The 15,743-nt window shown below is 41.3% G+C and overlaps 1 protein-coding gene across 1 annotated transcript; it reads right to left on the bottom strand.

Moving 5' to 3' along the window:
- Positions 1–237: 237 nt before the first annotated feature.
- Positions 238–15,183, bottom strand: ACAA2 (acetyl-CoA acyltransferase 2). The gene is made up of 8 exons (XM_025886494.2): positions 15,058–15,183; positions 13,273–13,389; positions 11,370–11,517; positions 9,248–9,423; positions 8,560–8,689; positions 4,494–4,564; positions 2,463–2,617; positions 238–587 (listed from the first exon to the last, which is right to left on the bottom strand). Exons 2-8 carry the CDS (start codon positions 13,336–13,338, stop codon positions 503–505), a joined length of 831 nt encoding a protein of 276 aa, XP_025742279.2. The 5' UTR covers positions 13,339–13,389; positions 15,058–15,183; the 3' UTR covers positions 238–502.
- Positions 15,184–15,743: the final 560 nt, after the last annotated feature.

Genomic DNA, 15,743 nt, shown 5'->3' with positions numbered 1-15,743 from the left:
GTGCTTGCCGGCGTGGGGCTGGGGGGCAGGAGAGTCCGTGTTGAATGGGGGCAGAGTCTCAGCTCTGCCGGTCAAGAGTCCCGGAGATGGAGGCAACCGGCAGTTGCACGACAGTGGGAAATGTATTTAAGCCACTTACAAATGGTTAAGACGATAAATTTTATGGTATGTGTATTTTTCCTCAGTTAAAAGATTTTTAAAAATCCAAGAAATGACAGAAAGGATCAGCTGAAGTTAAAAGCAGTATTTATTCCATTTTTCTTGCAATCATATTATCTAAGGCATACGTGGTAATTACATGGCAAGAGAATACAATTTCTTTTAAGGCCTCTGTAGTTGGATTTTTGTGCAGAAATACATCTTTGCCTCATTATCCCTTAATCACACTCAGCCACTTGCGGTAGAGGGCACGTCTGGTTTTGCCGCTGCTCCGAAGGCCACCTGCTCTGCTGCGGCCTGACCCAGCGCGGTACGAGGGGGGCCTCGCTGGGCCCCCTGCCCCTCAGGCCATGCTCTCAATGATAACGGCAATGCCTTGGCCACCTCCGATGCAAGCTGATCCAACAGCATATTTCCTGCCCCGACGCCTAGAAGAGAAAGCGGTGGCTGAAATCTACTCAAATAAAAAAACGGAGCTAATTAGAAAATTAATGACATAGAATTAATAATGGTCCCATCGCATTATTCACCCTCATTCAGCTCAGCGTCTCAATCTTTTCCCCAATCCTCAATCTTGGTTTATAGTCACAACACAAGGAACTCAGAAGACTGAATATATTTATTAAGAGGAAGTAGTAACACAGAAGAGAGGCTGAAACACATCTAGAAGCTGAGGTATGTTGTGAGAAAGGAGAGAGGCCAGGTTGTCATGGGGATAAAAAGGAAGCTGAAGAAGGGGGAGTGAGCAGCCAGCCTCTTTGATTTTTATACAGATTCAGATTTTCATGGCACTTTAGTGGAACTGCAGTCATGAAGTCTGCCCATTTGAACAGGTAGGTGATTTGGAAGCATTTCATAAAAATTAGACCCCTCTAAACCACAGTCTCTTCTCGCTCCTCAATCCAAGAGAAAAGCACCTGGGAACATTTTGGTGCACGTCACTCATTTCAACTCCGTGAATTATTAAATGAAGGGCGCCTGGGTGGCTCAGTCAGTTAAGCGTCTGCCTTCAGCTCAGGTCACGATCCCGGGTCCTGGGATCGAGTCCCACGTCTGGCTCCCTGCTCAGTGGGGAGTCCACTTCTCCCTCTCCCTCTGCCTGCCACTCCCCCTGCTTGTGTTCTCTGTCAAATAAATAAATAAAATCTTAAAAAAAATTAAAAAAAAAAAAAGAAATGAAATGAATCCCATTTACCTTAACCTAATAGGAGCCAGAGTGACTTTTTTGGCCTGACGTATTTGGTTTTGTTTGCTTCTTCCTAACAGAGCAAAATGGTCCAAAATACCCAGTACCAGAAGGAGGAGCTCTTGTATTAAAACTGAGAAGTATCAGAACTGCAGAGGGGCTCTTCTGGAGCCCTTGCACAAGTGAGGGAAACACTCAGCTCAGACCCAAACTAGCAGTTTGCTCAGGTTTCTTAAATGACAGCATCCAGCTCAGAATCCTCCCAATATTTTGTTTGTTCTCCTAAAGAACTATCTCGGGGCACCTGGGTGGCTCAGGCGTTAAGTGTCTGCCTTCGGCTCAGGTCATGATCCCAGGGTCCTGGGATCGAGCCCCTCATCAGGCTCCCTGCTCCGCGGGAAGCCTGCTTTCTCCCTCTCCCACTCCCCCTGCTTGTGTTCCCTCTCTCGCTGTCTGTCAAAAAAAATAAAATAAAATAAAATAGGGGCGCCTGGGTGGCTCAGTTGGTTGGGCGACTGCCTTCGGCTCAGGTCATGATCCTGGAGTCCCGGGATCGAGTCCCGCATCGGGCTCCCTGCTCAGCGGGGAGTCTGCTTCTCCCTCTGACCCTCCCTCCTCTCATACTCTATCTCATTCTCTCTCTCAAATAAATAAATAAATAAAATCTTTAAAAATAAAATAAAATAAAATAAAGAACTGTATCTCACTCCTGTAACTGGCACTGGAGTATAAGTACACCACAACGACTGAAGTCTTCAGTAGGGCTGGCTGCAGATCACTGGTGCACCAGTGCTGGGTGGTGGGGATGGGGCAGGAGGGGGAGGAGGTGCAGTCCTGGCGGCAGTGGGGACAGCGCTGGGGAGGGGCCAGAGGCTCAGTGAGCACACGGCAAACATGAGGAAGCGTGCACATCCCAAGTGCAACGCCACTGACAAGTCAACCGAGTCAGATAAGGTCAGCCCAAAAGAGGTACCCCCAAATACCTTGTTCCTGGTGAGAAGCAGTACAGGGGGATATGAGGAAGAATGGAAAATGCTGGACTGTTCTGAGGAAACCCAAATCCATGCATTTTTACCCAAGATGGCAAATATGAAATGCAACAATTTCTAGCAAATACCTTAATTCGTGAACCAGGTGCGCCATAATTCTTGTTCCAGATCCTCCCAGGGGATGACCCAAAGCAATGGCTCCACCATTCACATTAGTTTTACTTGGGTCAAGATCCAAACTCTTCTCGACTGCTAAGTATTGAGGCGCAAAAGCTTCATTCACCTAAAAATAATCAAAACACAGATAAAAATCCTTGTTCGTAATTTGACTTTTAACTGACAATTGTCCAGTCCTACTGATGACTACTTTTGCTGCTCTTTTTTTTTCCTATTTAAACTACCTTACGATGTTATTTTAATTTATCTTCAACCACTCTTTGTAAAGATAACAGGTTTGAAAATGGGTGTATTTACTAACTGATACTTTAAGTCAAATGCATCCCTTGGAGAAAAGAAATCCTCAGCAATGTTGTAAATGGATACCTGTAGAGGCAGTGGGAGATGGCCTACAGGTTCTGGAGCCAAAGGAATGGTTCAAATCTTGGCTGTATGCATGTTCTTTAAGCTCTTGACACTCAAGGTTCCTTAAATAGTAAAATGTGACTGTAGTACATCCTAGGAGTTATTCTCAAGGTTAAATGAAATCATGGGTATTAAGTGTCTGGTGTATTACTTGACACATACCAACCATTCAGTAGATGGTTGCTCCTATTATTGTATTACCCAGTACTACTAGCCATTCTTCCAAGAAGAAACTGACACACAACCAGGATAAACCTTCAGAACCAGATACATAGAGGAATGGTTACCATGCTAAAATTTGGCAGATCTGAAAGTATCATATTGTATTTACTTAACAAGGTTGGCTGTGAGAATTACTTTCCTTCAAGTTCATAGCACTATAATTTCATATGATCTTAGCTAGAAAATTTTATAGGTAAGAAAACTGATTTTTTTTTACGATTTTATTTATTTGAGAGAGAAAGAGAGAGAGCACAAGAGGGGAGAGGGTCAGAAGGAGAAGCAGACTCCCTGCTGAGCTGGGAGCCCGACGCGGGACTCCGGGACCATGACCCAAGCCAAAGGCAGCCACCCAACCAACTGAGCCATCCAGGCGCCCAAGAAAACTGATTTTAAGAAAGGTAACTTTTACAGAGTTGAGATCAAAATCCAGCCTTGTGTTCTTTCCTACTATAGTTTGTGTTTTTCCAAGATGGTGCTTTGTTTGTCCTTAGGTCCTACATTATTTTTCCATTTTATATGGTTATGTTTAAGGCGGTACTAAGAGACCTGGAATATGAACTAGCAAAACTAGGTTTTTGAACTGAGGAAAAACTACCACACGATAGTCAAAAGTCCCAAAGACAATCATATCAAGGTACTGAGAGCTATGTCCTTGAGTACATACACATCTATAAATGATTATGAACAGCTTTGCAGAGCTGACATATTTAAACAGAGTTTTAAGTGTGAAATCTAGAGTCAGAAATTCAGGGACATTATTTGCTAATATAAGTATGATAATTAAGCAGCCCCCTTGAGGCTCTAAGAATGGAAGAAGAGATATAAGGATAAGCTGTTTGTCTAAAACCATGGTTTCCTGGATGAGAGATTACCACAGGAGATCACACCTGTGTCGAGTGAGAAGCCCCTTTTCTACCAATTTAAATGAAGAGATTTCCTTTGTTATATTAGTGATTTCCCAATGTCAAGCAGCATATGTTTAATTATGTAAAATTTTCAAATCGTCCCCAAATGTAAAATGTATATTATTTATTTTTCACCCACCTTATATAATATTCAGTTCAATTCAACAAGCACATTGGTAGTCTAAAATGCAATATTCTTATCAGGTTCTAACAAGTTTCTAGGAATTCATATTTTAGTAGGAGAAATCAGACTGTTTTAATTCTTCAAAAATACATAAAGCATTTTAATCAGGTAGAGGAAAGTACCGACCCAAAGCATGTAACAAAATTAATACTTAGATGCACATCATTTGGAAAGGCACGGAAACAAAAAAAAAGCTGCAAAATACCACATTAAAGCCATTTATGCTATAGAAATGGCTTATTCATGTAAAATAGTGTAACACTTACCTCTACCAAATCCATGTCCTTAAGACTCTGCCCTGTTTTCTTCAGTGCCCCATTGATGGCAGGGACAGGACCTATATAACAGCAAAATCAGTTTCACCTTATATTAAGTATCAAATTTCTCCTCCTTACTCAACAGTTAAGGAAGAAATAACGTGACAGTTATAGCCACAAATCTTACTACCTTGATAGCACATTATTCAATGATGTGACAATAAAAAAACAGAAAACAGAACCAAAGTGAAAAGCTGGTTGTGCAAAATTGTAAATGAGAGGCTCACATGGAAAGTTCCACCGGAAATGGCTTTAAGAGTTCAGAGACCCAAAGGAGCCCTCTATGGGGTTTTGCAGTCATTGACAGATCATGCTTCATACCAAAAGTCCAGTCAGACTGAGGGCTCTCCTGGGACACAAATCACATGCATTCCTAGTAGAGAAGTGGCTGTGGCCACTCCCTGGATTTTCAGGCCCATCTGGACAAAAGACAGCACCATCTCCACATGGGCACAGCAAAGCAGGAAGCCACAAGGCACTTCAGGGAAAGGACACCAGAAGCAAAGAAATGTTCATGATGCCAATGGTAGGCAGAGATTTTAAACAAAACAAAACCCCCACTGCAGAAATGCAAATCCACCTAATAAGACTTCTGAAACTTGAGCTCCCAGCTTACTGATGATCACCAATGCCAGTTTAATGCTGCTCAAAATTTTTAAGTATATTGGTATTTTTTTCCCAAAAGGTAAAAAACCTGGCTGAAGAAGATTTATCTACTTCACTATCTATTCTTAGAGAATGAAATTGCCATAAACGTCTAAAAAATATATGTGTTACGTTCTATTGAATTTAAGTAGTCAAATATTCTGCAACAAGTTTCATAAATATGCCTAAAGTAATAGGGGAAATCGGTCTTTACAAGAAAAGCATAATGCAATCTAAATACAATGTACTCTGTCACCCAGTTAAAATGTTCTTTGGACAACAGTCTGCTTACTGCTGGAGGGCATCCAGTTAGCCCTTTTCAGTCTGGCTACCAATTTAACACAGAAGCTAGTTCCAGATTCTCTTTGTATGTCTAAGGCACAAAAATAGGATAGATGGTCAACAGCAGAGCGTCGGTTAGCTGGCAAGGTCAGGGGATGAAGTATCCTACAGGGATCAGATAGACAGAATTAAAAGCCGAGGGTGTACACTCTACACAACTACACTACACTCTACACAACCCCTTGTCTTCATATCCATAGTAAGCAAGACTCAAGGGCACTCTGGTTAACTTAGAATCGTTACAGTCAGTTGTTAACAATACACTCGGCCACAACCTGTTTTAAAGGATTGTTCCCACAACATTTTTACTGGACTCAGAAAGTTATAGTATTCTTGTTGGGAAAAGGAGACCTCATTTCTAGTCTTACCACTAATAGCTATGTGAGCTTGGGCACCTTTTTTGGGCTCTAAGCTTCTCATCAGAAGTGGTTTGAACTGGTTTTTAACCATTGGAATCCTTTCTACAAATAAAGCCCAGTAAAAGATAAAACCACAGCTGCTTCAGCTGTAGCGGTTCAAAGCTTACCCACCACTGCCACCCCTGGGGAGTTCCAGGGAGCGCTGTCTTTCCATTTGTGTCCTTCCTGTGAGCCATTACTAGTCTCAAGTCCCAGCTTTCCGACCTTTTCTGGGTCAGCAGCTACTCTTGCAAGGCTAAGGATTGCTTGATGTTGGATAACTACATAACCAAGGAAACTATTCTTAGAAATTGGATTGATGAATCAATCCCCACCACTCAATTACCACTCTCCCTTGTTTATTCATTTGGGGCACTCCATGTAGTTACCTTGTTTAATCCTATACAACAACCGACAGACAGCTGTGTAGGTGAAGGGACATCTGACACTGAGACATTTGGCATTTATGGCTCTGTTCAAGCCCTGAGGGAAAAAAAAACAATCCTTCCACCACAATGGTGTTCACTGTACTACAGGGCCAACATCCAGACCCTGGAAGAGAAGGAAGGAAAGCCACATTTTCTTTGCTCACTATGTTAATGTATCAGAACCTATTCAGTGAGGTTAAACTGAAAAAGAACTATAAACTTACTACTTACCTATATCAGATAAATTTGATTGATCATCAAAACCATCCAGGTACACTTAAAAAACCCATACTCTCCAGGCTTTACCCTGGAGCTACTGAAACAAAATCTTTTGGGGTGGGGTGATGGGTAGATTCTGATGATCATTTGGGGTCTGGGAAACCACTGTTCTAGACACTAAAGTGATAAATGCCATAGCAATAGACAGACATTTAATTTTTGAAGCTACCTTCCATCTCTAAAACAAAAGCAGTGTTTTACCAATAGCGAGTGGCTAAAAGCTAATAAGCTTTTAAGGCTGAAATATAGAAAAAATTGACTTTTAATAGATGGTTACATAGCTTGCAGTTTTGGTTAAAGTAATCTCAAACACAGTGAAAGCAACACAATATGGACATGGCAGCAAATATGGTTGGGTTTTAACTTAGTCCCAAATGAGCACAAGTGGTATTACTTGAGCAGAACCTTGAGGCGTACACTGAAGGATCTCTGAGAACACAGGTGAGCAACAGGTCATCTCCCTTCTACCTTGGGACCTACTTCAAAACCCAATTAGTTAGAAAAGGCCTAAGTTCATAGAAAAATCCCTGGACCCATCGAGAATCTGAATCTAGCTCTAGGATAGTCTTTTCTTTGGGGTTATGAGGGTCTATGTGGGATAGGACAAAACCTCTGGGCACTAATATTTTTGTAAGTGAAGCTCCTCATCAATTCTGCTCCTGGAGAATGATGACAGAAATTATTAAAATTCAGCATCATCTGAAGTTCCTAGGAGTGCAACGAGCAAAAAGCTCTTTGTTCTCCTTCTAATTCTTTTTTTTTTTTAAGATTTTATTTATTTATTTGACAGAGAGAGACACAGTGAAAGAGGGAGCACAAGCAGGGCAAGTGGGAGAGGGAGAGGCAGGCTTCCCGCGGAGCAGGGAGCCCGATGCGGGGCTCGATCCCAGGACCCTGGGACCATGACCCGAGCCGAAGGCAGGCACCCAACGACTGAGCCACCCAGGCGCCCCTCCTTCTAATTCATATTTTTCAAGCCAAGAAAGACTAGCCTTTGAACAACACAAGTTTGAACTGAACAGGTCCACTTACATGCAGATTTTCTTGATTAATACAGTACAGTACTATAAATGTATTTTCTTACAGTTTTCTTAATAACATTTCCTTTTCTCCAGTTTACCATAAGAATATAGTACATATATAACATACAAACTATGTGTTAAAAGCTTATGTTATGGGTAAGGCTTCTGGGCAACAGCAGGCTATTAGTAGTTATGTTTGGGGGGAAGCAACAGTTATACTTGGATTTCAACTGCATGACGGTTGGCACCCCTAGCCTCCATGTTGTTCAAGGGTCAACTATACACATTTGTAGGGAGCTCTCCTGTTAATCTTTGCCAATCAAGATACACTATAATTCTTCATTTTTCCTATGAAGCCGCAGCTGAGCCAGGTGGGCGTGACTTTGACTTCCGGGACAACACGGTGAGAAGAGCACTTGAATTAGAGAGGCCCGGTTCCCATTCTGCCTCCATCACTTACTGGTCTGGAACTTGACAAGTCAACCTCCTTAAGCCTCCATTTTCTCCTTCACAAAGAGGTTGTGGGAAAAGGAAATGAGACACACCAGAGACCGCATGCAGAACACCCAGCATTCAGCCATCTCTGTTTCGCCCCAGGATCTCTTCTTGCCTGTTCTCTCATCTGGTCAGCACCTGGTAACTCTTCTGTTATACACTGGGGGCCAGTTTTAAATATCTCAAATGGACAGTGAGACGCGATTACTACCCACAAGCAGTTTACACAGTCTTGGTTTTCCTATTGTGCCTGGCACAGGTTTTCTAGATTTGTTTAAATAACTGATTACCAGTTTCCTTTTCTCCACAAGTGATCTTGATTTGGCTACCGTTTCAGGTATCTGAATGGCAAAGAAGATTTCTCTCTAGAAACTAACAGAACCAGTTTGTTTCACTACAAACTTACCAATACCCATGATAGAAGGATCACATCCAGACACAAAATAGCCCACAATTCTTGCCAGTGGTGTGAAGTTATGTTTTTTAACAGCGTCTTCACTAGCTATGATAACAGCTCCAGCACCATCAGATACCCCCTGGGAAACAAAAACAGAAGATTGACTAGAGGGCAGAAGGACCCAGTAAATCAAGGTGTGAATTAACGGGGGTAGTGTTAGGATTGTGGTAATACGTAAGCAGCAGCACCACGATCTGGGCTACGACTAGTGCTGGCAATGCTCCGCTGGGTCAGAAATTGTTTTAGGCACAGAATCCAACCTCACCAAGGGAAAACGGGAAATATGTCCAGGAAAAGCTTATGTCCAGATGTGGGGAGATGTAAGAAATCTGATGAGTTGTATACATCAGAAAAACAAACCAACCAACCAACCTGTGAAAACTGAAAGAATAACCAAGTAGATTTCCTTCTAGATTCCTCATAATATTCAGAACAGACTAAGAAACTGGAAGAGTATTATATGGGAGTTAAAATATTTTGTTTAGGACTATGACAACCCCAATTAACAGAATATGAACACCGCCAGCTTAAGCTAAATAGCTAAAGACTAGCATGGGAAGTATCCAAAAGATACCACGTGACTACTTTGCACTGAACACATCAGCAAGAGTCCAAGATGATCTGTGGTGCCACCTACCGAGGCGTTCCCTGCGGTCACGGTTCCTTCTTTCTTGAATACTGGGGGGAGTTTATTTAACTGCTCCAGGGTTGTTTGGGGCCGAGCATGCTCGTCCACCTGCATTGTCTGTTTCCCCTTCTTCGTCTTCACCTCAATTGGTACCATCTCGTTATTAAAGTAGCCAGCATCATTAGCTGAAACAGGAGAAAGACCATCATAAGAATGGGAGAAAAAGAAGATACACGAAATGAAATCAGACACATCCTTCTTAATTTAATTTCCGCTCTGCCCTTTCCTCACAGGCTACTTTAATATAAGCCTTTGTTCCATGTACACAGCTTACATTGCCTGTTGGAGGACTTAATATACTGTCATAAATCTATGCAAATGCATTCTGCATCTTTTTAAAATTTTAATTTTGATCTTTTTTACTACAAGTTTTTTTTTACAAGGTATCGCTAGACTATCAGCAGTCCTTGTCTGTTACAGATATAAAAGCACGAGGTAAAATTTAATGTCTCATTTAAACTTCTCTGGGTGAGATAACAAGTAATTTAAAAGTTACAAAGTTGTACAATGATAACGTATTGTACACTTAAAAATTTGTTAAGGGTCAGTAGGGTTGATGTTAAGTGTCTTTCTTACCACGGTAAGAAAAAAGAAGTTGTCTCTAAAAGAAGTTACCGATCTAGGTCACCAAGGGATCTATGACTGAAATTTAAGGACAAGCAACCTGAAGAAATTCTGTGAGCGATTGTGGACACAGTTCTAAGTGAACCAGCTGACCTACCTCCGTCCCCACAGACTAGAATGGACTACAGTAATCCGCCGCTTCAGAAACAGGATACGCCAGGAGTGAGACCACCTTCCTTCTGATATCCCTTTACAACAGGCTACACACTTCCCTCATCTGTTTTTCACAACTCTTAGGGCAACAGGGGAGGCAAATCTTTTTTATCTCTATTGTACAGATGCCCAGTGAATAAATGACTTGGCTGAGATCAGGTAACTTGTATGCGGCGAAGACAGAAACAGAACTCATGACTCTTGGCCTCGGGAGCAGCACCCTCCCACTTTACATGTGTAACTGAAAAACACAGAGCCTGAACTGGCTGGCATCGGCTCCGTCCACTTCTCCCTCTGAAACACTAAGATGGACTTTATTTTCACCGTTCCAAGTATTTAATGCCCCTAAAGAAGAGTTGCTGCTCGTTTATAATTGTTTCATTTAAAAAATCTTTTTCAGGAGACTAATAAATGTCTTCAACTCACCATACTGTCATGTTGCCCACTTTGGACTGGTCTGACAGTAGCGTGGGGTGTTACACCAAGGGCACCTGAGCTCTGGCCACAGGCAGTTCTGAGTCTTCGAGTCAGGGTGCAATGATTCTCAATTAGGAATGGGAGCAGGGAGGCACAAAAGAATACCCAATGGGTCCTTTCCAAACATAACCATCCTTCCTTGTGAACAGGATATGCCTCACAGAGGAGGACACCCGCTCTGTCCCAGCAGCCCCTGTGAGCCTTCGCCTCTCACAGTCTAACAGAGCCCTCGGAGTAGAGTATCCTACTGACATCAGAACCAGTTCAGGACTCAAGTGGCCAGATAAGGTCAATTAACAAGGCCACTTTTTAAGTAATATTACTATATTTCAAAAGAGAAATTTTGCAATCATTAATAGAATATCTACTCATATAAAAACAAAGGAATGGTGGAAAAAATGTGATTTTTCAAAAGGTAAATTTATGACCATTATAACCTGAAAATGACAAAAATCTCTATTTTTCTTAAACCGAGGTATAACTGACATATAACATTATATTAGCTTCAGGTATACAACGTAATATTTGTGTATATAGGACTGCACGATGATCACCGCTTAAGTCTAGTTAACATCTGTCCCCAGACATAGCTGCAAAAAATGTTTTTTCTTGTGATGAGAACTTTTAAGACCTACTCTATGAGCGACTTCAGACATGCGCCACAGTGCTCTCTAATTATGGTCACCAGGCTGTACATTACATCCCCGGGACTTACTTTATAACCTTTATTTTGTAACTTTTGACTCCCTCCACCCATTTCACACCCCTGCCCGCCCCGTTTCTTCTGTCGATGTTTCTAACATCCAAGCTCACTGACCAGCTTTCCACCTCTGCTGTGACCGCAGGGCATGCTTGTCACAGTCTTCTCTGCTTATATTATGTTTTGCAGCAAGATTCTCTGCAGTGATTCCCATGGGGAGTCGGACATGCTCATCTGTTAATCCTGACCACAAAGTATCTTCCAGCTATTAAGAGACAAGAATAATAAAGTGATCAGTTAAAGCATATCTTTTGAAAGTAATATGCTGTAATATCTTTACATTTAAATAATAGTTCCAATAAATGAAAGTAAAATTAGATTTTCTGATAGCATTTACTATTACCACTATTCATCTTTGGTTCTGGGACATTTAAAAAAAAAACACCCAATGCACAGGTTTTCCTCTTAACTGTGGGGCTCTAAAGAGAGGCAACAGCACTAAATGTGCAGGGAGAGGACACAGGAAGTTTTCCTACAGTCAAAAACGAGACCCCCGGGGCTCCTGGGTGGCTCAGTCGGTTAAGCATCTGCCTTTGGCTCGGGTCATGATCCCAGGGTCCTGGGATCGAGCCCCACATCGGGCTCCCTGCTCGGCGGGGAGCCTGCTTCTCCCTCTCCCTCTCCCTCTGTGCACTCTCTCGCAAATAAATAAAATCTTAAAAAAAAAAGAAAAGAAACCCCAAAGGCTACATTTTGTAAGAAACCTAACACAGGGCCCTCATGCGATGTTTCCCTGTGGCCACCTTTGTGACCCAGGATTCTGAGCTCTGCAGGAGGAGTGTGCGTGAGCTCCTTCAGTGACAGAACAGCTGGTTCCCGCCGCTACTATGAGGAACCCCGCATAGGTTCCTTGAAGAACAGAAGAGCTGTTACTTATTATCCAGTGAAGTTGTTACTTATTATCCAGCTCTGGTAAGGGTGCCCCTTCTGTGTCTTCACTCTCATCACCTTCGAGTCACCGACCTGTCTTTCCCAAGGTGTTCTCAAATATACTTGGGTGTCTACAATACTATCTCATATTTTCTAAATCTTATTCTTTCCAACTTTCAAAAAGGCCAGGGGACAAACTGGGGGAACAGTGTAAACCAGTCAATGCTGTTGGAAAATGCTAACAACAGAGAATGTCATTAGCCCTTTCACACGGGAGGGACAGCACCCTAGTGTTCTATATCAGTATTGTCCTTCCCTTGCCGTAGCTCTCAAAGATGTGATCAGTTTTCATCTGACTGATCTGGGACAATATCGTCTATATTCAAAGAGAATGTTAAAAAAAAAAACAAAAACCCAAAACCAACCAAACAAAAAAAAAAACCAAAGAGAACGTTCTCTGGGATGATGATATCTATTCAACGAAGACTGCTCCAGGAATAAAACTTCCATAAATCATGGTAAAGATTTAATTACTGGGTTTACCATTTATTCAGTAGAGAAATTAATTACTTCAACCTCTGCCTATCTTTTTATCTGCCTCTTCCCTTCCTCTGTCTCCCCAGATACTAATTCCACGACCAGAGGTGTGCTGAGATAAAGCCTATTTGGATTTTTTAAATGTGGGTAAAAATGTCAAAACTAAAAACCAAACTGGGGTTTTGAAAGTTTACAAATTTCAAGTCATTTGTATCTCGTAACAAAATTCGTTTCAAAATTTGTTTTCTTGGGGCGCCTGGGTGGTTCAGGCGTTAAGCGTCTGCTTTCAGCTCAGGTCATGAACCCAGGGTCCTGGGATCGAGCCCCGCATCGGGCTCCCTGCTCGGCGGGAAGCCTGCTTCTCCCTCTCCCACTCCCCCTGCTTGTGTTCCCTCTCTCACTGTGTCTGTCTCTGTCAAAATAAATAAATAAAATCTTAAAAAAACAAACAAAAAAACCCCAAAATTCGTTTTCTCTCTCCCAAAATGGTGTTATTAAAATTATTAGCATAAAAGCATGAAAAATAATTTTCAAACATTTGAATGGTTCCAACCTTGAGATCTGATCCAAACTTGGTTCCAAAACGTATGTTTCTGACACAGTAGGGAGACTGGCTCATGCTTTCAGTTCCTCCACACAAGACAACGTCAGCATCTTTAACACAAATTTCCTATTTGAAAACGAATGAGCAACAACAATAAAAAAAACTTTTATTGTAACAGAGGTACGTATTCAGCAGTAAACTAATAGTACTCTCAAAAGGAAATACTTGTCAAGTAATTGTAAAGCGAAAGCTCCAGCATCCATTCCCAAGATACAAGGGGAGAAAAACCTAACAGACTTCAATTGTGTGTGCACAAGTGACAAATTCTATCTACATTTTGGCAAGGAATGATAATTCTTACCCTCAATATAAATCTTGAAAATCAGCAGAGATATTAATGCCTGGCATAATATACAGATTGTTAGCTGAGGATAATCTTTTAAAAAGATGGAAGTAGAATTTATCCCATTAATGGAGGAATCTGAAGCAGACCACAGACTTACAAGAACTGGGTTAATCGAGGAGGCTCATGAAGAGAAACCCATTTCATCCTTCTAACGCTTTCCACTATTTGCATTTCTCAGAAAAGAAGCAAGTAACAAGCCTCCAGAGCCCAGTGTTCTCAGTGACTTCTAGAAAAATCAGGACCACTGTTTCAGATATATCATTATAAAAATAAATTAACATGAAAGTAATTCATCCATTACAATATGTCCATATCCTTCATTCTGTAAAGAAAGGAAGATCTGGACAAATAAAATTGGATTTCATTGTATCCCTTTTCCCTGTGCTCAAGGGAACAAATGTATTTGCCCAAGTATTCATCCCTTAAAAAGGAATACATTTTTTTTTTGACTCATTAAAATATTTATTGAGCAGCTAGGGAGATACAAAAGTGATTAAAACATCGTCAAAGAGGGGAGGCAAGTGTACACATCACAGAAAGTCAAGTGTAAGGGGTCACTGAATCACAGCAGTCAAAAGAAAAGTGCTTTAGGAGATCAAGAATGAGAATGCTTCCAGAAAAGGAATACATTTCTTAACATCCCCTAAATCCTCCAACTCTCTTCCTAGCTTTATAGTCTTTGTTTCACACTGCCTCACAGGGAACTCTCACAGTCCAGGGTTCAAGTTCTGCCTCTAAGTCACCTTACTGATCAGTTTCCTTGCCTGTTAAATGGGAATAGGGCTACTGCCTGCCTCCTTGGATGGTTGTGAAGATTAAGTGAGATACTGAATGTAAATCTAGCATAGGCTGGGCACATAGGAAGAACTCGATAAAAATGACAGTTGTGATTAGCTTTTAAAAAAATTTGTGATACAATATACATAACTTAAAATTTACCATTGTAACCAATTTTATGTGTACAGTTCATTAAGTACTTCACATTGTTGTGTGACCAACCACCACTCATCCCCAGACATCTTTTTGGCTCTGCAAGCTGGAACTCAGTACCCATTAAACGTGAACTCCTCATTCCCTCCAGCCCCAGCCCCAGCCCCCACCGTCCTACTTTCTGTCTCTATGAATCTGACGACTCATATAAGTGAACTCATACAGTATTTGTCCTTTTGTGACTCCCTTATTCCATTTAGCATGTCTTCAAAGATCCGTGAATAGCTTTTAAGAAAATATTTTCTTCCTGTGAATACTTTTCCATGAAAAAAAGCACATACTGACCTTTCCTAATAAAGCACTATAAAATAAAAGCCTACAGTGTTATACTGAAGTGGGTCATTTCCTCCAATAGCTTCTAACGTATTTTCAGAGAAGTAATAAAATGTTGCCCATACCTGACATCCACTCACAATGGACTGGAAACCAGAGCCACAGAGTCTGTTAACAGTCAGAGCTGGGATCTCTTTTGGGACTCCCACACGCAAACCAACATGCCGGGCCAAATATGCAGCATCTGAAGAACTCTGGAATGGAGGGAAAAGAAAAAGAATGTCCTCTATAAATCTTAGCAATAAGAAGGAGGACAAAATATACGGAAATGTGGGCAATCTATCGAAAATGATAAACTATATGGCTCTTAAGGTAGGACACAATGCATACAGGTAAACCATATATTTTATGTAATACAGGTGTTTATTATTTGAATAAAAACTAATTTGGTCAGTTGGTTTTTAAACATACAAAGTACGAGAAATCCTTATATTAAGTCTTTATATAAGACAGAAATTTATAACAATTACAACTGCTTAAAAACAGAATGGGCTATCTTAAAATAGTATGTTCCTTAACAGAGAAAGTATCGAAGGCTGCAGTTCTCAACCTTGGCTGCACACTGGAATAACCAGGAAAGTTTGATTAACATACCAATGCTTGAGTGGAACCAAACCAATTAAACCAGAAAGGCGCAGGCAAGGCATGGGTATCAGTAGATACTTTTAAAAGCACCCAGGGGATTATAACGTGAAACTGAGGCTGAGACCTGTTGACCTAGGGAGGGGAGAGATAAACAAGGACCCTAGGT

This window comes from Callorhinus ursinus, unplaced genomic scaffold (genome assembly GCF_003265705.2).
Source record: "Callorhinus ursinus isolate GAN/ISIS: 27379988/994484 unplaced genomic scaffold, GSC_fseal_2.0 scaffold11, whole genome shotgun sequence".
Lineage (NCBI taxonomy): Eukaryota > Metazoa > Chordata > Mammalia > Carnivora > Otariidae > Callorhinus > Callorhinus ursinus.
The sequence above is the reverse complement of the archived record's forward strand: the minus strand, read 5'-3'. Positions and strand labels throughout refer to the sequence as shown.

What these genes read in the sequence shown, in the direction of transcription:
- ACAA2 (XM_025886494.2), bottom strand. Translation starts at nt 13,338, where the DNA reads ATGAGCCAGTCTCCCTACTGTGTCAGAAACATACGTTTTGGAACCAAG. An exon ending in AGTTTGGATCAGATCTCAAG is followed by an intron (nt 11,518 to 13,272) that starts GTTGGAACCATT and finishes GTCTCTTAATAG; the next exon opens with CTGGAAGATACTTTGTGGTC. An exon ending in CACCTGGTTCACGAATTAAG is followed by an intron (nt 588 to 2,462) that starts GTATTTGCTAGA and finishes TTTCTCTTCTAG; the next exon opens with GCGTCGGGGCAGGAAATATG.